The 26530-nt window shown below is 55.5% G+C and overlaps 1 protein-coding gene across 5 annotated transcripts in view; it reads left to right on the top strand.

Annotated features, from left to right (window-relative positions):
* The window catches only part of LINGO1 (leucine rich repeat and Ig domain containing 1), a 154432-nt gene extending 131556 nt beyond the window's left edge, over positions 1-22876 (top strand). For 3 of the 5 annotated variants that reach the window (XM_032122792.1, XM_032122793.1, XM_032122794.1), the window contains one exon: positions 20589-22876. In XM_032122792.1, the coding sequence (XP_031978683.1) occupies positions 20601-22442 (1842 nt within the window). In that variant the 5' untranslated portion in view covers positions 20589-20600 and the 3' untranslated portion in view covers positions 22443-22876. Of the gene's footprint in view, positions 1-6285; positions 6454-7044; positions 7210-20588 lie in introns of those variants that run through there. The other 2 variants (XM_032122791.1, XM_032122790.1) reach the window with 2 other exon arrangements.
* Positions 22877-26530: the final 3654 nt, after the last annotated feature.

Genomic DNA, 26530 nt, shown 5'->3' with positions numbered 1-26530 from the left:
GAGTGACATGACACCTGCTTTCCTCTTTATAAATTCAATAATTTATGAAAGGTATTAAAGGCAAAACAGCCTCCCGGATAAAGCCTGTGATGCGTGTACGCTGGGTATTAGCCAGACGGGACAATGAGCTACACTTGAATAACACACGAAGATATTTACCCTCTCCCTCTATAAATTATTAAGGGGCTTTTTTGCACATAATTACATGAGCTTTTATGTTTCTCACTCCCTGCTTTTAATCCTTTTTGGAATGGTGCCAGTCACTTATAACAGGAGCTGAGCAAACAGCAACCGCTATGGCTGGGTTTGGGGTTGGGTTTGGGGTTGCTGCAGATGATGGAGATGCAGGAAAGGGCATGGGTGTGAGCCCATCCTGCTTGGCACGTGGCACAACACCACAGGGAGGGACACCAAATGGCGCCAGCCCTGTGGGGCTGGAATGGGCTTTGGCCCCAGCATGAGGTGCTTTTCCTCTGGCGTGGGTTCGGGGAGGTGGCCATGAGAAAGTGCAAAGCAGGCTCCAGTGTTTTAAATGCCCTCCAACTGTGCATGTAAATCAATTATATGCAGATGTAATTGGGCATGCAAATGTCACTAGGAGGCTGTTTACATGTGCAGTGTACATTAGGGGAGCACGTATGTGTGCAAAAGAACACTGAGGATATTAGTAATAATTACACCCTGAGAGTGTCCTGGTGCTGGGTCTGCTACTTCTGCTTCTCCAGCTCTGGCCTTCAGGGAGCAGAGCTCCCTCCTTACCCTGCCCCGTGCCAGACCCACCCCCCCGTTTCCCTGACTGATGTGTTTGCTCCCTGGCCTGTGCCCAGCAGTGCAGCTCAGCTCCCTCCCCTGCTCCCCAGCATCGCCTCTCCCCATGCCACTTGCCGGTATGGCTGCAGCCCCAGCTGAGCCATGCCCATCTTGGCCTGCCACACCAGGCAGGGACCAAGCTTCTTTTAAACATTAAGATGAGGAGCCCATTTCATCCCCTCCAGGCACCCTGACCCCTTTCTCTTAGTTGGCAAGCATTTGTGAGTCAGCCCCAGCGGGATGGCTCCCACATCACCTTCCTGTCCTCCATGCCCAGCACAGCCTTTGCTTTTTCAGTGTGAGCAATTGACAGGACTCTCCTGTCCTCCATACTCACAGCTCTCTCCAAGCCCTCTCTCCTTTGTGCCAAATTCTTTAATCATTGCTCTTTGTCCTGTTGTACAGCTCCTATTCTTACACCAAGCTGTTAAAAAGCTGTCACTGTCATAAATTCCTTGTCCCAGAAATTATCTTTGATCTCCTGAACGTGGGCTACAATAGGCACCGAGGTGCTTGATATTATTAATACCTTCTATATATGTGTCAATGAGCTTAAGAACTTAATGGAGCCTTTTCCCTCAGCCCTTCACGCCGCGTGTTTGGGCTGCTTGACAGAGCAGTCAAGCTATCAGTGCTTGACTCAGGTTGACATGAGGACATGTGGCCTCTCTCTGTTCCAGAGCGCTGCATAGAAAGGCCTAATTTCCACACCCAGAATTCAAATGGGTTGGGCTGCTGACAGTGCCCTGGCAGAGATGTGGGGGAGCTCAGCTGGGGCAGACTCTGTGTGCCAGCAGCTTATCCCAATCTTCAGTAGCACTTGCTTGAGAGGGCCTACAGAAAGGCTTTTGTTCTGCTCTTTATCCCTGTTCTCCAGAGCTTCATGGAGGTCATGTCATGATTTGAGATGTGCAAGGCATGAGCACAGCATCTCCTACGTCTCACCTCCCTTTCAGTTGGACAGAGAGCTGGAGATGGGTCCAGCCACGTGCCTGCAGCCTCCAGCAGGCGAGGCTGTGGTGGGGAACCGTGGAGGGTTCCCCACCATGGCCTCACAGCCCCAGCCCATGTCCAGGGTGACGTTCTATGGCTCCTGCCACTGCTGTCCCAAGTGAATGGCTGGTGGTTGAAGAATTTTTGGATCATTCTGCTCCAAATCAATAAGCTGACCAGAGCAGGGAGCAGTACAAGACAGTACAGAAAGCATTATGATAATACTTGATAAGGATCCTCAGTTCCACTGAGGAGCAGCCATACAATGCAGAATTTGGATTCCCTCCAGCTGATAATGAGAAGCCACTGGACTGACTCAGCCTGCTGTGAGGAGGCATCAGCACACATCCAGATGGCCGTGGGGAAGGGGGAGCAGGAATATCCTGCCTTGCCTCTTCATCCCACTCCCCCCACACACCCTGAAATGTCACCACCTCCAAGAGAGAACGTGATCTGGGAGCACGTTTCTCCCTGACTGCATCTTCAGGAGCCCGGTGGAACAGCCATCCTCAGGAACAAGGGTTCCTCAGGAACAGGTCCTGCTGCCAGCAGTGCTGAGGAGGGCAGGGGACGTCTGTGTCCATGTGTTGTGCAAGGCATGCACGAGACATCAGGGTGGCCTTCCCCTCCCTGTCCTAAGCAGCCAGGAGTTTATGGTACCTTCTCCAGGGACTGGTTAGGACTGGGCAGGATCACGGAACTGGTTGCTGGTCGAGCTCAGGGTATGTGCGAGGTACCCTCCTCTCCGGATGCGCAGGGGCAGAGCCGGCACAGACCCTCCCCCTGTCCCTGCTGCCAAAGGGAGGAGGCTGGAGGGGCAGACAGCCGATCTGGCGTTCCCAGAGCCAGTGCTGGCAGTACTTCAAGGTGTGGTACATCTTATCTCTGCCTGGCATTTGCATGGATTTTCTCAGCTCAGCTTGTTACGAGGAAAGTGTGAAAATCTGAAAGAAAAGGAATGATAATAATAATGGGAGTAATTAAAATCCACCTCCCTCCTGCCAGCTCGGCCCTTCCTAGACCAATTGTGGGATTCCTGGACACGTGCACTGCATCCAAAGGAGACGAGAATGTCCCAAGTCTCTCCCTTGAGGGGCAGCTCCGTTCCCCACTGCCCAGGTCCCTTATGCAGTGTGCAGGTGCTGCCTCTCCAGGAGGGAGCTGAGAGCAGGGATAAACTCCTGCCTCCTGCCAACAGAAGGGAACCATCTGCCACAGCCCGTTATCATCTGAGGATGGCAGTGGCAAAGAGCTGGAGCATCTGTCTGAGGGACGAGCCCCCACAGATGGACACCCAAATGTTCTTGCCATTCCCTGCAGGTTTTAAAGAGGAACATGTTCAACGCTGTGAGCCGAGCTGCTCTGCAACGTCCCGGGGCTGCATGGAGGTCAGCACAGGATAGTGGCACCTGGAGGGCTGGGCACTTTGGGTCACTCCATGCTGCAAGAAGGAGGTTGACTCAGTTGAGCAGGGTTGACCCACAACAGCTGGAGTTGGTCTCTACAGCACGGGGGAGTCCAGTAAAGGTGATGGGAGAGGGAAAAAAGGCATGTTTGCTGCAAAGCTGTCAGCTGCACATAGCTACAGGCTGTTAGCAGGGACAGGAGGGGATGGTACTTCCAGTGAGGTTTGGCTGTGTGCTTCTGACTGTCCCCTGCACACTGTCACCCATGCTGCAGCACCTCAGGGACATTAGCAGTAAGCTCACCAGTCATGACAGATCAGTAACTGCAGAAACATGGGAGCCTTTGGGGCTTCCGAGTGGGGGCCAGTGCAGTTCCTCTGGCAAAGATCAGCAGGGTTCATTGCTGCCAGGATCTGCCTTTGTCCAAAGTGTCCTTGAGACTGTTGGGGTGAGGAAGTGTTGCCCATGAGGTGGGGTGAGAGTTAAAAGAGGGAAAAATCCAAATGGCAGTGCTGCTCCTTGGGCAGGTTGGTTGTACTGGCTCCTCTTACACCCTGGCACTGTGGGCAAGGGCCTTCGTGCTCTAGCTGAGAGAGCAGCTTTTAGGTGATGTTTTTTTCTCTCTGCACTCTCCATCATTCCCATCACCTCTCCCTACTGCTGTCCAAAATGCACAGTGTAGCTGTCAGAGCAACCCAGGGCTGTGCCCCGCTGCCATGCCTGGGGCATCCGTGCTGCCCTCACCTCTCCTGACACCCCTGGTCCCTCCACCCAGGTCCAAAATCATGGAGCCACAGAATGGTTTGCATTGGAAGAGATCTCAAAGATTCTTTAGTTCCAAACTCCTGCCGTGAGCAGGGACACCTTCCACTTAGACCAGGTTGCTCAGGGCCTCATCTAAGCTGGCCTTGGACACTTGCAGGGAAGGGAATCACACACTGAGGGTACACAAAAGGCAGGGTGTGTACGGATGCCCAAAAGCTCATGCCTGCCCCTGCACGCCCACTCCCCCGTCCTCTGCCACTCGCCTCTCTCCCAGGGTGGGGATGGCCGTCGGAGCCGAGGTGGGAAAGACGGTCTTGGAAGGCCCCCTGCTTCCAGGCAGTGCATAGCATCACTCTCACACGCCGCCAGTGCTGCGTGCATGGCGTACTTGCCGTGTCTTTGTGGAAGGGCTGAGGTGAAATTTCCCCCCACACACCCACAATGCCAGGAATTATTCCCGAGTGTTACTATTGAATACTCGGTGCCCTGCACTTTAGAGGGGCTTTAACGGGGGTGCGGGAGCATTCGAAACGGCATTCAGAGCTTTTAGCCTGTCTTTTGTCCTCTGTTTGTTTTTTTGTGGCTGCATTCAGATTGCCGGCTTTGTCTGTGTTTGTGAAGTGCTATTAGCATCGATGGCATTGCTGCCATAGCCGTAACAATAAGAGGCATCGATCCGCACTGAGTAAAGGTCTGAGGACCACTGAGAGGGGCCAGGCTGAGTTTCCTTGATGGCAGGAGGAGAGCTCGTGCAGGCACATACGTGTTGTCACCCCACTGTGTTTCTTGCCACGAGGATCCTGTGCCCAGGCCCACGCAGGGATACACACCTGACGGGTACCCGCTCTCCCAGCCGAGCCGGGGTGTGTGCCTGTGGGAGCCGAGGAGTGGGCAGGAGTGGGAGCAGAGAGCTGGAGTGATTCAGCCCTCAGCTGGCGAGTTCACCATGCCCACCCTTTGTTTATTCCCGCTCTTCTCAGAAGCTCGACTGTGCCAAGCAGGAGGATAACGGGGCTCCGGGGAGGCAGCAGCCTCTGCTTGAGTGCCAGGAGTGGCTCGAGCTGCCCGGGACTTGCTCGTAGCAGGGGACTGCAGGGACATGAGCTTGGGATGGCCTCTCCTGTGCTCCATGGCAGGCTGGGGGGAGGCCATCGCACAGGAGAGGCCTGGGGCCAGCTCAAAAGCTCCCATTTGCCGAAAGAGCCGTTCAAGGGAAGGCTCATGGGACCCAATGAAGGGACTTGTGGCCCCAGTCCGGGCTTCTGCAAAGGGCCCTGGTGCCCCTTGCCCTGGGTCCGCTTTAGCTGGCAGCAATGGACCGCTGGGTGAAGGCAGGACAGAGCAGGAAGAAGCACCCCAGGAGAGCCCAGCCGAGAGGAAGCAGCAAGGGAAGGTCCACATTACAAGCAAAGTTTGTGTCCATTACTGCTGGAGAAATCGGCCTCAGCTGCGAGAGCCAGTGCTGGGCAAATCTAATGCTGCTCGATGAAGAGTGTCCATTACGGAAGGGGTGAAGAGATGGGCAGTGCTCGGGAAGTCGTGCACTTAGTCCTGAATGAAAGGCCACCAGCTCAGCATGCGCCGGAGCCTCCGAGGGGGCCTTGGGGATCACCAGGTCCCCGACCTGTCCTCAGAGGCATCGCCTCACCACTTGTAGCCCTTTCCCTCTTATGTGCCGGTGCCGGCGTCGGGGGGACGGTGTAAAGAGGAACAAAACGCTGTGCTGAGGTAGCTGCTGTAGGACGAACGCTCCGGAATCCCCAGGGTAGCCCGGCATCGTCCCTCGGCAGACGCGGACAGGGCTGGGCACCGACGCGACGGTGACGGGCAGAGCTGGTCCGTCCTCTGCGGGCAGCGAGGCTGCTCCGGCGGCGGCGGCGGCGGGGCGGGGGCTGCGGGGGGCCCCCATCCACCGAAAGGCCCCGGTTCGCAGGGGAGCCATCCCCGTTCCCCCCGCTCGCAGCCCCGGGGACCCGCACCCCCCGCGCGGAGCGGGGGCGGCGGCGGGAGGAGGGACCGGCCGCCGCTGCCGTGCCCGCCGCTCCGCGCACCGCCCCGCGCCCGCCGCCGGCTCCTCCCGGAGGGGAGGCGGGGGCCGGCGGCGCCCAGCCCGGCCCCGCCGCGGCAGACCCGGCCGGCGGAGCGGGCGTGCGGAGCCCGGGCTGAGCCAGCCGCCCGCCCGCCCGCGGGGGCGATGCCGCCGCCCCGAAGCGCCGCCGGCCGCCCGGGCGCGGAGGGCAGGGAGCCGCCGGCCGTGCGGCCCTAGGGCGGCCCCGGCGGGCCTCGTGCCCGGCCCGGCCCGGCCCTCCCTCCCCGGGCACGGGACTGGGGGGCGGCCCGGCCCCGGGAGCGCCGCCGCCGCTCGTGCTGTCGCTGCGGAGAGGGGGAGCTGCGCTACTGCAGGTGGAGGTTTGGCGGGGGGGGCCGGGGGAGATGCCATTTCTGACCGAAGGAGATCGCCGGCGAGGATGAGATGCGGGTAAGCGGGACGGGGGACAGGAGCGGGGCACCGGCGCTGGCGGGACCGGCGGGGGGGGGAGCGGGAGGGGGCTCCGTGGCCCCGGGACGGCGCCGCGGCGATGCCCTGGAGCCGGACCCGCGCCGGTGCGGAGGGCGCGGAGCTGGGAACTTGGTGCTTGCCCTGGGGGTGCGGGGGAGCCGTGTGCTCCCGGAGCTGCCGCCCTCCAGCCCCGCCGGTGCGGATGCTGCCGCCTCCCCGCCCCGCTCTGCCCGGGCGCTCTCCTCTGCCCATCTCCTCCCCGCACCCCCGCACCGTTCCTGCAGCCTCGGCGCAGCCCCTGCGGGAGCTACGAGCCAGGCGGGGCCAGGGTGCGGGGCCGGGGTCCCAGCGAGGGGGCTGGGGCTTGGCGGGGCTGAGGCTGTATCCTGATGGGGAGTATCCTCCTCCTCTCCCGGTAATTCCCGGGTGAATTGGCCGGCTGGAGCAGATGCCTTGTTCAGGTAGGATACGGATAGTCTGGATAGCACTACCCTCCGGGACTGGCAGGGGAGCAGGGATCAGCCTCAAGCTGGCTGTGCCCAGCTCCTGCCTATCAAGGGTTAACTTGAGGAATTGTCCCTCTGCCCATCCCCAAGGCAGTGGTACTAAGGGTTAAAGATGGGCAGGGAGAGCTCTCCAGCCCTGAGCGATCAGATTGGAAGCAGGAGTCATGGGGAAGGGGCACTTTTCAGGGCAGGGGTTCACCTCTCTGTCACCAGCCCCCCCAGCCTGGAGGTAGGTGAGTCGGGGATGTGGGGAGTTAATGCCGAGTGGGATGATTCCTCAGGCTCCGGGAGGGCTCTGGGGGCACTGACGGGTCCCCCTGCCTGGGCTCAGCCCCGGAGCCAGGAGCCAACCCAGAGAACTGGAGATGCTGGGCAGGGTCAGGCTGCCGGTGCGGGCTCTGCCCTCGTTTTGTGTCTGGCAGAAAAAAGAAGTGGTTAATGTTAAAGGAGCTCCACGGGGCAATGGGGATTGTGAGGATGCCCAGGAGCCTGCTTGGCAGAAGGGCTCTGGGAGCCTTCCCGGGTGGTGCCGGTGCTTGTTGCTCTCCTTTGCTGTGTGCAGGTTATTGGATTTTTCATCTTGTGCCTTGGATGTATAAATAGCCCAAGTGAAGGGTAGAGGCACGACTCGATCCAGGTGCTGGAGATGCCACCTCCGAGAAGGAATGGGAGTGTTGGTGCCGCGAAAGTGATTTGCACGAGGAGGGAGGGACAGCGGGTGAGCGTGGGCACTGGTGGGATCGGGTCTGCTCGGGCTGGTTGGCATTGCCGAGGCTCTGCTGCCTCTCCCTGCCTGTCCCTGCCCCAGCTGCCGCCCCAGCAGTCGCCATCCGCGATCCTTCCCAGCAAACGCCCTTTCCAGCAAGCGACTGTCGCCGCTGGCCGGCAGCAGGGGATCGGTGTGACAGCCCTGCTGCTCTCCGGGCTCTCGACTCGCGGGGGGAAGTTCAGGCATTCCCAGGAAGAGTCCCACTCTAGGGATCTCCTTCTGCCCCCATCTCCCCTTCCTCTGCACCACCTCCCAGGGCCCGGCTGTGGCTCTGCAATGATATCCCTTCCACAGCCCCATCCGAGCCCTCCTGCCAGCCTTAACCCTCTCCTCACTGCTCTGCACCTTGCAGCAGCCCTGACCTGACCTTCACGCATGCTGGAGATGGCTGTGGAGCAGCAGTGTGGCTGTGCCTCCGGCCATCTCCTCCGGCATAGGGGCTGCATGGACTGTACAGGGCTGCCCAGCCCATCCCCACCCAAAGGCAGCTATTCTAGCCTATTCCCACCCCACAGCAGCTATCCCAGCCCATCCCTACCTCAGAGCAGCTGGCCCAGCCCATCCCCACCCCAAAGGCAGCTATCCTAGCCTATTCCCACCCCACAGCAGCTGTCCCAGCCCATCCCCACCCCATGACGGCTATCCTAGTCCATTCCTACCTTACAGCTGCTATCTCAGCCCGTCCCCACCCCACAGCACCTATTCCAGCCCTTCCCCACCCCAACACCAGCTATCCCAGCCAGCATTGCTGCCCAAACCTTTCTTCCCCCTGCTTCTTCCCTGCCTATTCCCCTGGTTCCAAGAGCACGCTTTGTCCCTCTCCTGGACCTCTTCCAAAGGCAGATGACCAGAACAGCTGTGCCTGTGCCAGGAGCAGAGGGGCAGCTCCCTCTCCCAGTGCCAAAGCCCCACTCAGCCCTCTGCCCATCCAGCAGAGTGGGCTGGGGCACGGTAGGCGAAGGTGTCTGGGTTGGCTGTGCCTTCTCACCTGCTGCTCCTTGCTCCTTCCTGGATCCCATTGGCCTGGCTGCTGAATGCCATGGAGGAGAGGGGGCCTCTGGAGCTCTCAGATGATGAGCAAGGCCAAGAGAGAAATGTGCCCCTGGGCTAAAGCCTCCATGTCTTCCCATAGAGAGGTTTCCCCGTAGCACCTGCCCACACCAGTGCTCAGGCAGCCCCAGCTCTCACTGGGTCTCATGGGATGGGCAGGAGGTGACTGGAGGAGACAGTGGAGCTGATTTTACAGCTCCTGGGCAAGTGTCAGGTTTTCCAGGCCTTCTTATGGATGGATTAATTACTAAACAAATGGCTATACTACTGTAACACCATACTGTGCCGCAGTTACTCTACACCTGTAATGTAATTACTGTGTGATACCTCTAATTACCACTGTTTCCTGGAAGGTTAACAGCATCACTGAAGGACTTCTGGTTCCTTTAGTGTCCCGCTTCACATAGCCATGGTAGCACTGCTGAAGTTGGTGCTGCTCCATGTAAGTGACAAGTATAAAATCCTCCAACTTGAGGTTTTAATTCGGGGGTTGATAAATCACTTTATAGTAACACCACAATTATAGTGTAATTACAGTTGTTGAGTTATAAAACACAACACAACCTGTTGGGGCTTGATGAGGTATGCTGGATGACCACTGGGTGCTGCTATTTGGTGGGACCCTGTCCCTTGGAGGCCGAGTTGGCCATGGGCACATCTCTCTGAACATCCAGGTGGAAAACACAACTCACAGCTTGGCTAGGGTGGGTTTTTGGTCTCTCCAACACACCCAATGCACTGAGTCAGCAGCTCTCCTCTGTTCTTTGCTGAACCTCGAGCAGGGTTCATCCTACCATGAATAGAAATGGCTTTTGGTGGGAAAAGAGCCAGAAGAGCTTGTCAGGTAGCAGGAAAGGCTGGGATGAGAGACAAAAGGGCTCCAAATGCTCAACTCAAATCAAATAACCCAGGAAAAACAAAGGGAGAAAGAAATGGAAGGCCATGACCTCAGTATTCTTCTTAAGTCAATTTTTTCCACTTTCATTCCATCCAGGGGAGTAGAAATGGGAGCTTTTGGCAGGGAATGGCAGCAGGGAGAGAGATCTCTGTGCCTCTGCTGTGTGTCCCAATACCCTGTGACCCTGCTTGGGGATGTGCCTTACTTACAGCCAGTGTTGGTGGCTGTTGGGACCTGTATCCTGTTGGGCAGTGTCAGGACACGTGTGATACAGAGGGGGGGAGAGGGGTGTCTGGGGATGGGGCTTACTTGGGGACAGGGATAAACACCAGCCAGAGTCCCCCCTTCCCAGTGCTTCCCCAGCCCCCAGGCACTGTCAGCAGCTTGGTGCGGCCTCTGTCCCCTTGTCACCAGCAAAAAGCTGGGTCGCACAGAGGTGGCTGCGTCTGAGCAGTGTTAATTGTCACCTTGACCTGGGCAATTGAATAAATGCTGATAAATGTCACGAAGAGCCTCATCTCCTCTTCAGCCCGGGCAGGGAGTGTGTGGCTCTCCCCATCCCTGAGGGCAGGAGGTCACACCCATCTGGCTCTGGAAGGGGGGACAGCAGGGGGAGCGCCCCTTGAGCAGAGACCCCAACCACTGTGCTGGGCTGAATCCTGGGTGATTCCCACCTTTCAGGAGCAGCAATCAGGAGTGGCCAACAGGACCCCTCTGGGCTTGCATGAGATGCGTAGAGCGTATTGGTGCAGCATCGCCGTGCTGGGGAAGCCTTGCCGTGAGCCCCACCAGTGGCTCACTCCCCCCTCTGGCCTCACCAACATCTTGGCTACCATCCCTTGCCCCCCTCCCAGGCCCATACCCCATCCAAACAGCATCTCCTACCTAAGGATCAGGCAGGGCAGCAGGTCCGTGTCCCTGTTACAGGGGCTGGGGAGCTTGGCTTTGTTTTACTCATTCTCATGGTTAAGCACAGAAATGGTTCTGTTTAACCATCCTGCATGTTTTTTCCCATCATTTTATTCACATGTCTCTGCAAACCGGTCAGTGCCTTGGTATCCTGCAACGGATGTGTGTACAATGAGCATTCCTCTCCTGCGCTCCAGAGCAGTGTCCTGGCAGAGGCCAAAGGCTTTGCCCATTGAAGCACTCATGTCCTTTGTCTCAGGGCTAGGGTCATTGTCCTGAGCTGGGGACAATCCTTGGGTGAGCTGGAGGGTCTGCACAGGGAGCAGGGACAGAGTGAGGAGGTTCAGGACTGGGCTGTGCCTTCCAGGACATGATTCCTGCGGTCCCACACTGTCCAAGGGATGCTCAAATGGCAGAATACCTGTGGTTGCCATCAGACTGGGCTGACCTCTGCTCTGGGGGACAGGCTGGCCATGACTCCTTGGGGGATGTGCCCCTGAGCACCCAGCCCTGCCCTTGGGGCTGTAGGGTTCCTGATGCAGCCCCTGCCACCCCCCACAGCCCTCACTTCCCTGGCAGCCCTTCCCCTCCCCACCCTATATTGCTCTTAGTTATATCAGTAGGACCCACAATTTTTTTTTTTTGTCATTTCTATTCTGTTTCTTCATCAGAATGCAAAACATTAAATATCGCTCTGGTAATTATGGTTAATTTCATAACCTGCACCTTAATTGGATTGGTCTCTGATGGGGAATTCTCGTAGGAGGGAGAAGCAGAAATATTTTGACGTGATCTATTCTTTCAGCTCTTTGTTTGGATTTGAGATGTCAAGTGTGAAATGGGAAACAACTGATTTAGACCTCAGAGGCAACCTGGGGGTGGTGAGCAAAGCCTGAGCATTCCAGAGGCATTTCACACCCTCCAGCATCCAAACCTCTCCCTCCCATACCCAAACCCAGCCTTTCTCCACCCCTCCTTTGGATTGGGAATAGTCACAGAGAGCCAGATCCATCTGGTCTACCCAAAATGTGAGCCTGAGGAGCCGGGGAGGCATCACAGTGAGCACTGGCCTGGTGGCTTGCTCTGCTGGCCAGTGGTTTGTGTGCTGTACCCTGGAGCAAGGTACAGCACTCCACAGTCTCCCTGCGGGTCCAAGGACTTTAGGGATGTGAGGGACACCCACAGGGACACCTCTTTTCTGCTGGGAATTGGGCAGACAACAGCCCATGGGTGTCCCCGGGGCTGGAGAGGGACACCAGTCCCCTTGTGCCATGGTGGACCAGGCTATCTCAGTGCTGCTGCCCAGGGGGGGCCCAGGGCGCCCAGAGCTTGTCTGGGGCTGTGCCATGGGGCCATCCCACAGAGCCAGTATCTCCCTGCCACTTTGGGCCTGAGCTATGGTTTGCTCTGGGAAACGCGGAATTGCGCTGCCATTAGGTGCTGCCATGAAACTGATTTGTGCTCAGCCTGTTTATCCTTTTCAATGGGAAACGGCACCGAAGCGGGAGCGAAATGGAAACCCTGGCCGTGCACTTCCGATTGCATTCCGATGCACTGTATTTCCCCGTGATTACTTTTGTTCTCACGTACAGCCCAGAGCGCAAGCTCTGTGTCATTATCCACAGTGCTGGGAGAGGAGGAAGGGACAGAAAGCACTGCTTTCAGCTCAAGCAAGACACAGCAAACCCACCCCATAGCTGCCTTCTGTTGAGGGCAGTGGGGAGCCACTCCATCCCCATGGTGGGTCCCTCTTTTTTTTCCCTTGCCCACAGGCTCAGCATGTGCTGAGAAGGCTGAGGAATGGCACGGCTGAGTCTTCCACTGTGCTGACACCCCTTCTCATGGGCATTAAAATGACTGTGCCACGCACAGCCCCATACCTGCCAAGGATTTCTATCAGCCCAAATCCTGTCCAGCCACATCCTGCAGCACCTCCCTTCCTGCAGGATTTGGGCTGGGAAGGGCTGGCAGCCCCTCACCCACTCTGCCCGGCTCCGTGGGTTCAGCTGGATGCAGGACAGGAGGGCTCAGCCGCGGCTCAGCACAGTTTGTTTTTATCTAATCCATTTTATTGTTGAATGAAACAATAACAGCAAATACAGGCCCTGAAGACAAGCCATAAATAATGCAAAAATCAAACAAGTGAGAAAGGGGGAAAGAAAAGAGAATTATACATGTAAAATCAGCCCAGAGAAAGTCAGGCTGGGAAGAGGAATCTTCCCTCTGCATTTGCTATTGCTCATGCTTCCTTTGCCTCCCTTTTTCCTCCATTTCTCTCTCTGGAAATTCCTGCGGCACCAAATTTGTGATTATGTGAACAAAACTTAATAATAACTGGGAGGGGGAGAGAAAGAGAGATCTGGCTTGCAGGAAGGAGTCGGGAAATGAGGCGGAGGGAAGGAACTGGGGCTTCCATCTCTCACAGTGCCTTGAAGCACAGCCATGCTCCTGGCACCCTGCTCTGCCCCGTGTCCCTGTGGGATGTGGAGCAAGGACAGCTCTACTGATGCCACCGGCGCTCATGGAAGCCCTGGCAGCACAGTCCCTCAACTCTTGCCACTTCTCCCACCGGTGGGTGATCCCAGAGCCAGCTCTGCCGGGCTGGGTGCACTTGGCTTCTCCCAGAGGTTTCCGAGGCCACTTATTTTAGGCAGCAGTATAAAAATATCAGGGCTGGTCCTAAAAGGGAGTAAATCAGCAGGTTTCCCTGAGGTCAGCATAGCTAATGGCTTTATGTCCTATGTCCTTTGAAGTTCTCTTGCCACTATCCCAAAGGTTTCCAGGGGAAAACGCAATGCTCCGGAGCAGCCCTTGTACTTTTCTTGGTATCCTGCGCTGGTTGTAGGCGTTCAAGGGATGTGGCCTGGGAACAGAAGTGATGCTGTAAGTACAGTCTTAGCTTAAATTAAATGTAAGGAATGTGACTGATCCCTGGATCTGCTGTTCCCCAGCCTTTGGGACTTTGATTTGGGGTTTCCACCTTTGAGCAGTGGCAGGGACGCAGTAGAGATGCAGCGGTTTGGAGTGGTGACAATTAGACAGGGGGTCACATCCCAAAGCCTCAGTGCTGTTCTGTGATGGCACTTGGGACCAGGGTGTTGGGCTGGTTTGGCATTTGCTGTCCTGCTGAGGCAGCCCTGGGTGAAGGAGGGCAGGAAGCACTGGTGGGGTTCCCCCACCTTTGCCTGTAGCCCTGCGTTTCTGCTGTTGGAGCTGCTGGTGCCCCAGCCCTTCTCTGGGCACTGAGCAGGGCTCTGGGGAGCTGTAGAGCCATAGGATGCCTTTTGGTAACTGGAGGGGATTGGGTGTTTCCAGGCAGGGAGCAATGGGAGGGAGCAGCTTGTCTTTCCTGGTGCCCCCAGGTGTGGTTTGTGGGTGGCCAGGAGCAGTGTCTCAGCCTGGCAGAGCTGTGTCCTCACTGCAGGGACATTGGCCATGGCACAGGCTGGAGCCTGGGTTTGGGGGAGCAGGAAGCCCCTGTCACCAGACCAGCCCTCAAAGCCAGCCCATACAGCGATGCCATCTGCTCCTGGCCGGGAGGAGAGACACTCTGGCACTGGGGTGACTTTGTTCCAGCCGCTTTTATGCCATGTCAGGTGCTGTCCTGCCCTGCATGTGGGTCCAGCTCAGGCTCTGTGCAGCTGGGCTTTGGCTGATTCAGCAGCACTGGGGCAGTGTGCTGAGCCACGCAGGGCCGTCCCGGCAGCACTGGAGCCGCTGGGAAGGATGGCTGCCTGCCCGGGCTGTGCCCATCCTCCAGCCCCAGCCCCAGCACTGCTGTCCTCCTCCTTGAGCGGTTCAGGGGAGCTCAAGGAAGGACAGAAGGCATTTGGGCCATGGGCACGTTGCAGGGGATGCCTTCGCAATGTCACTGTGACCCTGGCAGCTCTCCCAGCAGACACACTTCTTGGACTTTCTTTCACCTCTTCAGGACAAATGTTTCCATAGCCCTAAGAAGATCCTGGGGTTTTTCCATCCCCTTTTCCCAGCTACAGACAGGGAAGAAGAACCATCTAGGGAGACCCTCATGCTACACTGGAACCTCCTGTACCCAGTGCTCACTGACCAGAGTCTAAGCTGAGCTGGGTGCCTTCAGTGAACACTTAAAACGTCCTGGTGACCCAGCCCATATCCACAGAGACAGGAACCCCAAGGAAATTTGCCAAAATAAAGGAAGAAGGAGGAGAATCCCCATTCAACTGGTCCATGTCCTTCCCAGTGCCTACCAGCCTTCAGCTGTCTCTTGCTGACCCAGCCCTAGGAGTCTCCAGCCAACCCTTGGGAGCTGTTCCCTTGGCAAACACAACTCCCCTGCTCTTTGGCTCTCACAAGCAGTAAAAAATGAGTCTTCTCCAGGCTCACCTGACGTGGGAAGCGCTGAACCACCAGTTCAGGCAGTGGCTGTGGCAGCAGTGACCAGTCCATGTCCTGGCCACCTCTGCCCATGAGTAGGGGAGCATGGCTGGCCCTAAGCCCCAGTTCCACTCTGTGCTGCACCTGCACCTTGTGCTGGCTCAGGGCTTTACACCCCCTGACATCCACAGCTGCCTTTGCAATTACTTATTGATCCCTTGTCAGGATGTTTTCTTTGCTGATGGGGTGCTAAGGCATGTGCAGCCAAAGAGAGAAAAGATGCTCGAAACAAAGAAGCAAAGGCATGAGGAGGGAGAGGAGCTCTCGCACAGATGTGATCACAGCAAGAAACAGCCTCAGCAAAAACTGCTCTGAGCTTCAGCATCCTGTAGAGATGACCAGGATCTCCTTCCCATCGCCCTGCTCCAATAACCCGCCTGCTGAGCCTGAAAACCACTCTCCAGGTTGGCTCTGGGCCACCGTTGGTTGTCCCTCCACTGTACATAGCTGTGCTTGCATTGGGTCAGGTAGATCCACAGCCCAGAGGTAAACCAGTAGACAGCTGGGCCAAAGCCTCCCCTTACCAGCATTCCAGCCCCTCAGCCCATGTTAGATGCCCTCCCCTGGGCATCTCCCTGTTTTTTTCTGCTCTTCTTGCCATCTTGCTTGGTGCTTCCCTGACTGACTGTGGTGCTGGGGACACCACATTTTGGGTGGCAGAGCCTACTTCCATGAGGAAATGCCTTTGCAGGACACTCCCACGGGCAAGCCATGGCCAAAATCTGGGGCCAGCAGGCTGTGTCAGTGCCGGAAGGGGATTTGCATCTTCAATACTTCTTCATGCTCTTTTACAGCTTCAGAGCAGCTGCCAGAGCAGATCAGGTTGCATCACACCTATTCCAGGCTCCCATCTCGGAGCTGCTGAAAGCAGATACTCCAGGAGGCTGAGCAAGAGGTCCCAGCTGGAGAGCTGTGCCTTCCTGTGGGAAGGGGAGCGGTGACCCCAGGCAGCTGGTGGCTGGTAGGGCTGGGGGTGGGCTCTCCTCTGGCTGACCTGCCACGGTTCACTGCCTTGCAGAACTTGCTTGTGTGGCCCCACCACCCTGAGGGGTCCTTCTCATCTTCTGCCTGTTTCTCCCCCATTCTTTCACCCTCCTGTGCTGCTCCTGGATGATTTGGGGCCAGGCCAGGACACAGGACAGCCCTCCAACCCTTTGTTAGCAGCCCATCCATTAATGAAGGTCCAGAAGAGTGTGGTGGCAGATCTCCATTGCCCAGACCAGTGCTGTGCCACCCTGTCTATGCCCACCAGCCAGTCCTAGCAGCACTCAGGGATCTCTTATGCTCTTCCTCTTTGGTTTCTTCTTTCCTATGTGAAGCACAGTGATTCCAGAAGAGAAACCACGTCCTCTGCCTGATGCTCCCACCAATTGCTGCCCATCCTTGAGCAGGGGGGAGAAGGGCAGTTACTGCCAATGCCTGCACTCTAGGGACTGGGTGGGAAAAGAGGAGGAGGATGGAGCGGATAGGGTGAAGAGGAGGGAGAGACAAGGCAAAAGGGCCCACAAATGCACGCTGGACACAGGGGAAATGATGAGAGAGGAGGAAATGGGCAGAAACATGTTAGGCAAATTAAAGCTGCTCCCTTTGTTTTGCTGCTTTGCAGATAGCTACAGAAACACTTAGTGCAGAGCCTGGGGTCTGGATAAGAAACTCCTCTAGCAGCAGGAAAGGTTGTTAAATATTTATTTGTAAACCTGGAGTCTTTGTCTCTAAAACGTAGTCAAGTTCAATAAGATTTGATTTAGCTGGAGCAGCTTAGAGGAGACAGGAGCATGGACTCAGGGAGCTGTGTCTCATTGGCTTCATAAGAAGCCATCAGGGCAGAGATGGGGTGAGCCCATACCTGAACTCATACTGCAGCCCAGTGAGGATGCCCAGCACTGCGGAGTCCAACTCACTTCTGTGCGGAGCTGTGAGCACCAGGTTGGCTCCTGCAGGGACAGGGTGGGGACACTGAGCCCCCAGAGCACTGCGGGACCCTTCCCTGCTGGCATGTGGCTTGCTTTGTCCTAAATTGCCTGTTGGTGCTCGATGCTCTCAGAAGCATCTGGTTCAAGGGTGAACGTCTCCCGCCCTGTAATTTATGGCTGCCAGCTGGGCCTAGAGCTGACTCGGGGATTTTTGCCGCCTGCTCGCTCGCTGTCAGTGCAGCAGATTGCTCCCTGCTCGTTGGGGTGGGGAGCAGGAGACAGCAGTAACAGTGGTGGGCATGGCCAGGCAGCTCCCCACCCCTTGGGGCATTGTCAGGAGCACACTCGGGGCAGAGCCTGGGCTCCCTTTTGGGTCATCAGCCAAGTTTGGCTTTCCTGGAGCTGTTCCTCCCACACCAGGGCAGCCTGTGCCTGTCACAACAGAGCAAACCCCATGCACGTCAGCGCTCCACTCTGGCCCTGGGCTGCATTTCCAGGCATGGCCCAGAACGGCATCTTTCCTCCAAGCACTGAGCTCAGGCAGAGACACTGGGCAGGTCCTGCTGTATTTAGCACCAAGGCAGCGCGCTCCGGTGCGTCCATCTGCGCCTCTTGGGCTGCGGCCGGGAAGGGACTGTATTTGGAGCCCTCAGCCCTGGGCGGCAGGTGGTGAGGACAGGGGTCAGTGGCTGCCGTGGCTCTGAGCATGAGTTTTGCTTTGGCTTGCACTGGATTTGCTCGTTGCCTAAAGGCAGCGAGTCTGGCAGCTGCTGCTTTTTTTATAGATTCTTTTTTTGTGAGTGAGGAAGGAGAGCCATGCTCATGCCAAGGGCTGCGGCTGTCCTGGACTGGGCTGTGTATCACGGCCACAGCCCGATCCCCTGCTCCTGGCAGCTCCTGCTGGGCCATGGCTGGCACCCTGGAAGGGTGATTGGGCATGTTTCAGGGTCCTCCTCAGAGTAAATCTGGGAAGGCTTTGTGGAAAGCCCCTCCTGCAGGTAGCAGTTGTGGCGGGGCTGCAAAGCCATGCATGGGTTGTTGGTCCACACAAAAATCACAGTTCGTGTTGTTTTTAGAAGGGCATCTCTTAATATCCACATCACCTTGAGGCACAACTATTTCTCTCCGAATCAAGCAGAGGTAAATGGGAGCCAGAATTGATTTAAAGCTCGTCTTAGCTCCGAATTTTCCAGCTTATTTATTGTCTTTCTCCCAAAGCTCTTCTGTGACTCTGGCTATTAAGATTAGGGATGTTTTTGTCAGGGATTGTGTTTATCACAGATTTAAATTTAGCTGAGAACTAATAACATGTGAGGTGTGTCTAGACTTTAATTCTGGGCTGTGCTCGTCAGTAACGCCACACAGATTCTGCTTCATTCATCTATTGCCTCTGCCGATATTTTACTCATCGATACTGCACAGCTCTGGCTCCACCGAGGCTGCAGTGGGGATGACAGTACTGGACCAAAGGTGTTGGAGGTGCAATCCCCTTCCTGCTGGTGAAGAGGCAGGATTGAGCCTGGGGGAAGTTGGCCTGCAGGATCCAGCTCTGCCCCCTCCCCATGCCCAGCAGGGACCAGAACAGAGCAGCACATGCAGGCAGAGCAGAGCTTTTGGCCTAGCACATAAACAAGGCTGGTGCCTGGCACTCTTAATGAGCTGAGTGTTTTCAGTCCTGCTATAATTAAGCCCCTCAGACTGTATTTTGTTTTGCATGCCATGTTTTGCTGTCTTTGATGGCTTTCTCAGCACGGCTGTGAGAACAGGAATTGGTTTCTGAGAAAAAAGGCTGCAGGCGAGCTGCTGCTCAGTGACAAGCATGTGGTGGAAGAGCAGCACCCGAGAGCCTCCTGGCCATGGGGAGGGGTGGCAGGGGGACCCACTGGCAGCCCAGCCCCAGCCAGGGCTGCAGCACAAGTCTGGGGAACAAATCCATCGGCAACCTGAGCCATGCCACCTAGGGGCCCATCCTGGCTCCAGGGCACCGACCCCAGCCCCAACCCCACCCCAGCAGCATTTCAGTGGTAGCAGCAGCCCCGCTTGTATCTGCCCAGCACCAGGGAGGTGATGACATGGGAGATGATGGATTGTAAATACACAGCAAATGGCTCCTTGCAGCCTGGTCAGGGCCCAGGCACTCCCACTGGAAACGTTTCCACTGGACTGGGACACGCTGGCCGGGGGCCAGCAGGAGGGAGCTTAGCACCACTGCCAGGGGAGCTTGGCAGGACCAGCTCCCATCCCTGCACCTCTTCACTTCAGGGTAATGTGTTCAGTGTGATCCCCACTGAGCAGCCGCACTGCAGAGGGAGCAGGGAAAGGGGGGTGGAAGAGGCCAGTGAAATGGGAGGAAACCACAGAGGGTTCCCGTGGGGACACTCCAGGCCCTCACAGCCCATGACCGGCTGTGCCAAGGCTAGTGGTTTCCAAGATGGTGGTGGTGGACATTTTTATGGCCAGTCCATCACCTCCCATCCTTCTATCTTAAAAAGAAATTTTGAATAATTTTTTGGGAACAAAAGTCATCCTTGGGTCATATATCTGTATGAAATGATGAACATGAGCAGATGCAATGGCAGGAATGCACAGAACGTGTACCAGCCCCATAAATAGTGCCAGAGCAGTAGTGGACAGGATATACGGTGATGGATACAAACGGAGCCAATGGAAGTAATGGATTAGGTGTGTTCGGCGATAGCCATAAATAGCATTAGTGGGAGCAGTGCAGAGAGTAACATAACAGTAGATATAAACACGGGCTGGAGTAGCCTAAGATCTAATATGCAGTATTGATATGATTTGATTCCTCATAACAGCTTGAACAAGGAAATAAATGCAACAAAGGCAGCGTGACAGGGAGCATCCGCTTCTGCCAGGCCAGGATGGCTCTGGGCTGGGGCAGAAGCCAGACCATGAGCCCCCAGGAAGGTCTCCCAGCCCTCCCCAGGGACATTAGCAGGAGGTTGGGTCTTTCCCAGCTGACACCAGGCAGCCTCCCCTGTTACCCCAGAGCCCCCCTGGACCTGACTTGAGGCTACAGCTTGCTCTGTAGGCAGTGTCTGCCCAGTTGCTGTTTCTGGGGGGAATGGTTTGGGTCTGCCTTTGCAGGGTGGCATGGTGGGAGGCAAGGAACTGGCCCTGGGGACACACTGAGAGCAGCTGGGGCATGGGGGGGCACAGAGGGAGGGGGCTGGCTCCGGCTGAGCTGTCAGCGTTGCTGACCCCAAGTGGGGTTCCCCCACATGCTCCACCCCATGCTCAGCTCCTCTGTGTTTGCAAAGCAACCTTTATATTCAGGCTCCATCTACAGGGAACGGAATAATTTCAAGAGCTTAAAATAGGATGTAGATAGATGCGTTTCCTATTAAATTATTTTTTTAAGAGGCCGAGGAAGCTGTCTGACACAGATTCCTCAAGGCCTTCCACTTAAAAGTCTGTGCACGTTCAATCATGAAGTGGAAAGTCAGGGAGTAGGGAGAGAGGGTCTTGAAGCCAAAGGGCTGGATTTCAGCTGGAAAATTAGACCCTCTGCTCTGCATTGGTGGTGCCTTTTGCCTTACCGTCATCTCTGCCAGGACACCAAACCTTTGGCCTTGGCCAATGCCCATTATTTGCTCACATGCCCCTTGCTCTTTCTCTCCCACTGTTACCTGCAGGTGAGAGATAGGATGGTAGCTGGGGAGGCGAGTATGCGCAGCCCAATCCTGGCCTGCTGGCAGCCGATTCTCCTCCTGATGCTGGGATCCATCCTGTCCGGCTCTGCCACAGGCTGCCCGCCGCGCTGCGAGTGCTCTGCCCAGGAGCGCGCCGTCCTGTGCCACCGCAAGCGATTCATGGTTGTGCCAGAAGGGATCCCCACCGAGACCAGGCTGCTGGACTTGGGCAAGAACCGCATCAAGACACTCAACCAGGATGAATTTGCCAACTACCCTCACCTGGAGGAGCTGGAGCTAAACGAGAATATTATCAGTGCCATTGAACCTGGGGCTTTCAACAACCTCTTCAACCTCAGGACGCTGGGGCTCAGGAGTAACAGACTCAAGCTGATCCCCTTGGGGGTGTTTACTGGACTCAGCAACCTTACCAAGCTAGACATTAGTGAGAACAAAATTGTGATCCTCCTAGACTACATGTTCCAGGACTTGTACAACCTGAAGTCTTTGGAGGTGGGGGACAACGACCTTGTCTACATCTCCCACCGGGCGTTCAGTGGCCTCAACAGCCTGGAGCAGCTGACCCTGGAGAAATGCAACCTGACCTCCATCCCCACGGAGGCCCTGTCTCACCTTCATGGCTTGATCGTGCTGCGGCTGCGCCATCTGAACATCAACACCATTCGGGATTACTCATTCAAGAGGCTGTACCGGCTCAAGGTCCTCGAAATCTCTCACTGGCCCTATCTGGATACTATGACATCCAACTGCCTCTACGGGTTGAACCTGACCTCCTTGTCCATCACCCACTGCAACCTGACGTCCATCCCGTACGTGTCGGTGAGGCACTTGGTTTACCTCCGGTTCCTGAACCTGTCCTATAACCCTATCGTCACCATTGAGGGCTCAATGCTCCATGACCTGCTCAGGCTCCAGGAGATCCAGCTGGTGGGAGGGCAGCTCACCACAGTCGAGCCCTTTGCCTTCCGCGGCCTCAATTACCTGCGCATCCTGAACGTGTCAGGGAACCTGCTGACCACCCTAGAGGAGTCAGCTTTCCACTCAGTCGGCAACCTGGAGACGCTCATCCTCGACAACAACCCCTTAGCCTGCGACTGTCGGCTGCTCTGGGTTTTCCGGCGGCGATGGAGGTTGAACTTCAACAAGCAGCAGCCCACCTGTGCCACCCCTGAGTTTGTCCAGGGCAAGGAGTTCAAGGACTTCCCTGATGTCCTCCTGCCCAACTACTTCACCTGCCGCCGAGCACGAATAAGGGACCGAAAACCTCAGCAGATCTTTGTGGATGAAGGCCACACGGTGCATTTTGTCTGCCGGGCAGATGGGGACCCGCCACCCACCATCATGTGGCTCTCTCCCCGGAAGCACCTCATCTCTACCAAAACCAACGGGCGGCTCACTGTCTTCCCTGACGGCACGCTGGAGGTGCGCTACGCCCAGATCCAGGACAATGGCACCTACCTATGCATCGCCAGCAACGCAGGTGGCAACGACACCATGCTGGCCCACCTGCACGTGCGCAGCTACTCCCCAGACTGGCCCCACCAGCCCAACAAGACCTTTGCATTCATCTCCAACCAGCCCAACGAGAGCGATGCCAACAGCACGCGCGCCACCGTGCCTTTCCCCTTTGACATCAAGACTCTCATCATCGCCACCACCATGGGCTTCATCTCCTTCCTGGGCGTCGTGCTCTTCTGTCTGGTGCTCCTCTTCCTGTGGAGCCGGGGGAAAGGCAACACCAAGCACAATATTGAAATCGAGTACGTGCCACGGAAGTCCGATGCGGGCATCAGCTCTGCCGACGCACCGCGCAAGTTCAATATGAAAATGATTTAACCAGGCAACAATTTGCAAATAATAATGGTGTTGTTTTGTTTTTTAAAAAAAAAAGAACAAATGAACAAATAAAAAATAATTAACAAACATTGCTACAAACATACCGACCTCTCTCCTTCCACCGCGCCCCTCTGCCCCTGTCCAAACCCACTGCGCCCGCACTGTCACCACCTCCTTCTCCTCCTCTTCTTCTTTATACCAGGAAAACATTCAGCTGATGTCTTCAGGACTCCTGTGTTTGTAAGGACTTTGTCTGATGGACTCTGGTGTCAGATATAACTCTGAGAGGGGAAAAACAAAGGGGTGGGGGGGAAAAGAAAGAAAAAAGAAATAAAATCAATAAAAAAGTTACGAACTTTCTTCTGTAACTTTGATTTCAATAATTATGGATTTTTATGAAAACTTGAAATAATAAAAAAACCCTATTTCCTATAGATAGTTGGAATGCAAAATCTTGACTTCTTGATCTGTCCAGTTCTGTACCTGGCAAGTGCTTGCTTTCTCGCCTCAGAGGCACTTCCCAGATGCCTTGCCAAGAGCAGCCCCAGGCCAGGGCAAATCTCCCACTGACACCAAAGGCACCTCTCACAGTGTCCTGGGCCCTGCATAGCACCAAAAGGAATCTGACTATTTTTCCTGGTTTTATAGTCAGTTCCCCTGCCCATCCCCGAAGCCTGCAGAGCAGGGCCATGGCTCTGCTGTCTATAAGCAGTATGGAGCAGGGCTGTGCTTTCCTGCCCTCTGTGTGGGAGGAGGGTGCAGAGCCCCATTGCAGGGCAGGTGGCAGCTGGCCCTGCCTGTGGTCTCCAGGCTGGGAGCCAGTGGGGCTGGGCTTTGCCTGGGCAGGGCTGGGGATCCCACTGCTGCTTACATGGGGAGAGGATCTTCTGCCAGTATTTGCAGCAGTACCATGGTGTCTCCTCTCCTATAGGGGACAGGCTGGCTCCTGTGCTCTGCACAGCTGTCCCCATGGGCAGGGATGTGGCACATCCATTGGCAGCACCCACTTGGGTGCCTCCAGCAACTGGTACCCTGCAGCTAGAGCAGCTCCAGCACTGCTCCCCACCTGCCTGTAATTCAAGACCTGATCACTGGCAGCCAGACTCTCAGGCACATCGAAGGGAATTCAGCTTCCAGGCTCACAGGAGACCTTGTCTGAAAATAGAATTACATAGGCCTATAAACACAAGCATAGGCTGAGGCAGAGACCAGGCACAGGCTGTGACACACTGTCGGCCCTTGTCTGGCACCAGTGTGCCCATCACCATGGAGTCTGGTCACAGCAACATCCTTCCTTTGCTCAGCTCTGGGACTTGGATCAGGTCTGGAAGGTCTGTGTTGCCTCATGGAACCATGAAATGGGTTGGGTTGAAAGAGACCTTAAGGACCATCTTACCTCCACAAGAAAAGGGGAGCAGTGGGAGTTAAATTGGCCACTGGGTTTCCTGGGCTGGAAGCACAAAACATCCTCGCAAATGGTGGCAGTATGGGCACTAAAGGCGTTTATAATCCTTACTGAATCAGCAGGTGCTTCCCAACCTTCCCAGCTGCCACCAGGAGGGTGGCACCACACTGACCCCTGTGGCGCACCCAGCCTCGGTGGCACCTCTGAGGCAGATGAGCTGAGATTCACATTCTTAATTTGTAAGGCACCTAAGGAGTCTCCAGGGATCAAAGTCACTACAAGATGATAAAATATAAGTGCCAGGAACCTGGAACCCCAACAGGGGAAAGAATGGATTTGCTTTTCCTCGAGCAGCGTGCCAACCGAGAAGAACCAACGTGCAGCATCTGTGCTGGTGGGGAGAGGGAATTTTTGCTGATTTCAGCTTTCTTTTCATCTTCAAACAAAACGCCTTGTGTTTCTTTCTCCACAGCAGGTTTCAGAAGCTTTGATTTGTTCTTTTCTCATCTCTAATGCATCTTTCCTTTATAACTTTGAAACCAATACATTTTTTAAAAGCCTTTGGCTTTTGGTTTGCTTTTTAAAAGAGCCAAAGCAAAATGCTCTTTATGAGATTCCCCTTCCACCAGTGTTTAACCAACATTTCCAGCGAGCTAAACACAAAACCACAAACAGCAACACACAAACTAGGGGTGAAGCTGAAGGCAGGCTCCAGGGACTGCAGATCCTGCTCCAGGGGCTCAGAGCAGCACTGCCCTGGGAGAGGCAGAGGTGCACAGGGGCCTCAGCCCTTGGAGAACAATGCCAAGTCAAGTGGAGCCAAGCAAGAACTTTAGGCACAGAAAGCTCAGTCTGAGCCTGGTTGCCAGAACTGACACGAACTCAACCAGTTGCTCGGCAGAGAGGTGGAGGGGGATCTCCATGACCCTGGACAGCTACAGGCACTGGCCACCCAAAAGAGATCCTTAATTGGTTCCAGTTATCCCTTTTAATGCTGTAATGAAAAGAGTTAATTCAATACACATAGATTTAAAAAAATACTAATAACCAAGTCAAATGAGGAATTTGCAGCACATTACAGAGCCCCAGCAATCGAAGGGAGGAACCAAGTGTTTCACTGTCAAAAAAGGTTAAAAAAGAAAAGGAGAGAGCAAATTATTTCTTTTCCATAGAACATCTCAGGAATTTTCCCGGCCCAGCCCTGCCACACAGCCCCACGCCTGTCCCCAGCCCCACCACCTCTGCTGCCAGAAAGCCTCCTGGGAGAGGCCACACTGCTACTCTAAATCCCAAGCTGCAGCTCAAATCCCTCATTAGTGAGTGTGCCCGATGCCTGTGTACTGTTGCCTGCCACACACTTTGTTACCCACACTGATTTTTTAATCTTCCATGCTTTGTGAACTGGATAATTTTTTTTCCAGTCACCATGTGATTGAAGCAGATGGATGGAGCAGAAGAAAAGCATCTTGGAGTGGCCAGCAACTCAGCTCAGCCATTTTCATAGCTGGTAAAAATGAGAAAAAACCCAAATCCAAATAATAGACTCTCCTCCTCTCCTTTGCTGAGATTTAGTCTGTTTCCATTGCAGTTTAATCAGGGGTGAGAAAGCAGAGGCTGGTTCCAGTACTGCTCATCAGGGAACCATGGCCCATGTGTCAGAGCCAGACAGCAGTTTTCACTTGTTTCTTTTGAATCACAACAAATACAAAGCACTTTATAAAACAGTTTAAAAGAGGTAGCAAAAAACCCAGGGAAAGTTGTGCTTAGGGCATGGAGGGCAAACGTGCCTTACCTCCTCCGCTTCCTAGACTGGGAGTCCCATGGGGATCTCCATGACAGGCAGCGTGTGTGGGGACACAGCAGGGAGGAGGATGAGGAGTTAATCAGCACTTCCAGCCTGGAAACATCACCCACCCCAGGCCCTTCCCTCCCCACCAGCTCCACGTGTTCCTCCACTGCCAGGGCCCATGGCTCGCAGGTGCCTGGCAGGCAGGTGTCAACTCTCCCTTCTGCCTCTGAGGCAGGAACAGGGTTATGAGCACCCTGCAGGACAGATATTTACACCCACCAACTCCCTGATTCTCCTCATCCATCCCTGTACCCACTCAGCTCCTCTCCGTGGACCACCAGAAGTACACAAAGCATATAGAGGGGTACGGGTGACCAGAGAAGAGGGGGTCAGGCTGGCCTTTCACCCTCCTGTGCCATACAGCCCCACAGCTCTGCCTACAGCCCCTCTGCTCTCTGCCTGCAGCTCCCCAGCTCTGCCCACAGCCCCCTGGCTCTCTGCCTGGGCTTGCTGCCTTCCCCTGCTTCTATCAGGCCTTATCACACTTAATTTTACTCCTTCTCTCACTAACTGCCCTCTCTCTCTTATCTCTGCTTCAGAGCCAATATTTTACTCTCTCCCTCTTTTCTTCCTTATCACTCTCTTTTTTTTTTTTTTTTTTTTTTTTTTTAAATACTTTCTGCGTTCTGTGCTGCTCCCTCACTCTCCTGCCATTTCTCTCTGTCAAGAGCTCTCCTCTCTCCACCACGGCTGTGCTTCCTGCAGTCCCCTCTGCACACACGTTTCTCCCTCACATTTTTGCCTTCCTCTTCCCCTGGCAGGGTCTCATCCTGCTTCCACCACAGTGAGCAGCACACAGAGAGGTGGTTGGAAAAAGATCTTTGAACTTTGATT

Source organism: Corvus moneduloides, chromosome 13, assembly GCF_009650955.1.
Source record: "Corvus moneduloides isolate bCorMon1 chromosome 13, bCorMon1.pri, whole genome shotgun sequence".
Taxonomy (NCBI): domain Eukaryota; kingdom Metazoa; phylum Chordata; class Aves; order Passeriformes; family Corvidae; genus Corvus; species Corvus moneduloides.
The sequence above is the reverse complement of the archived record's forward strand: the minus strand, read 5'-3'. Positions and strand labels throughout refer to the sequence as shown.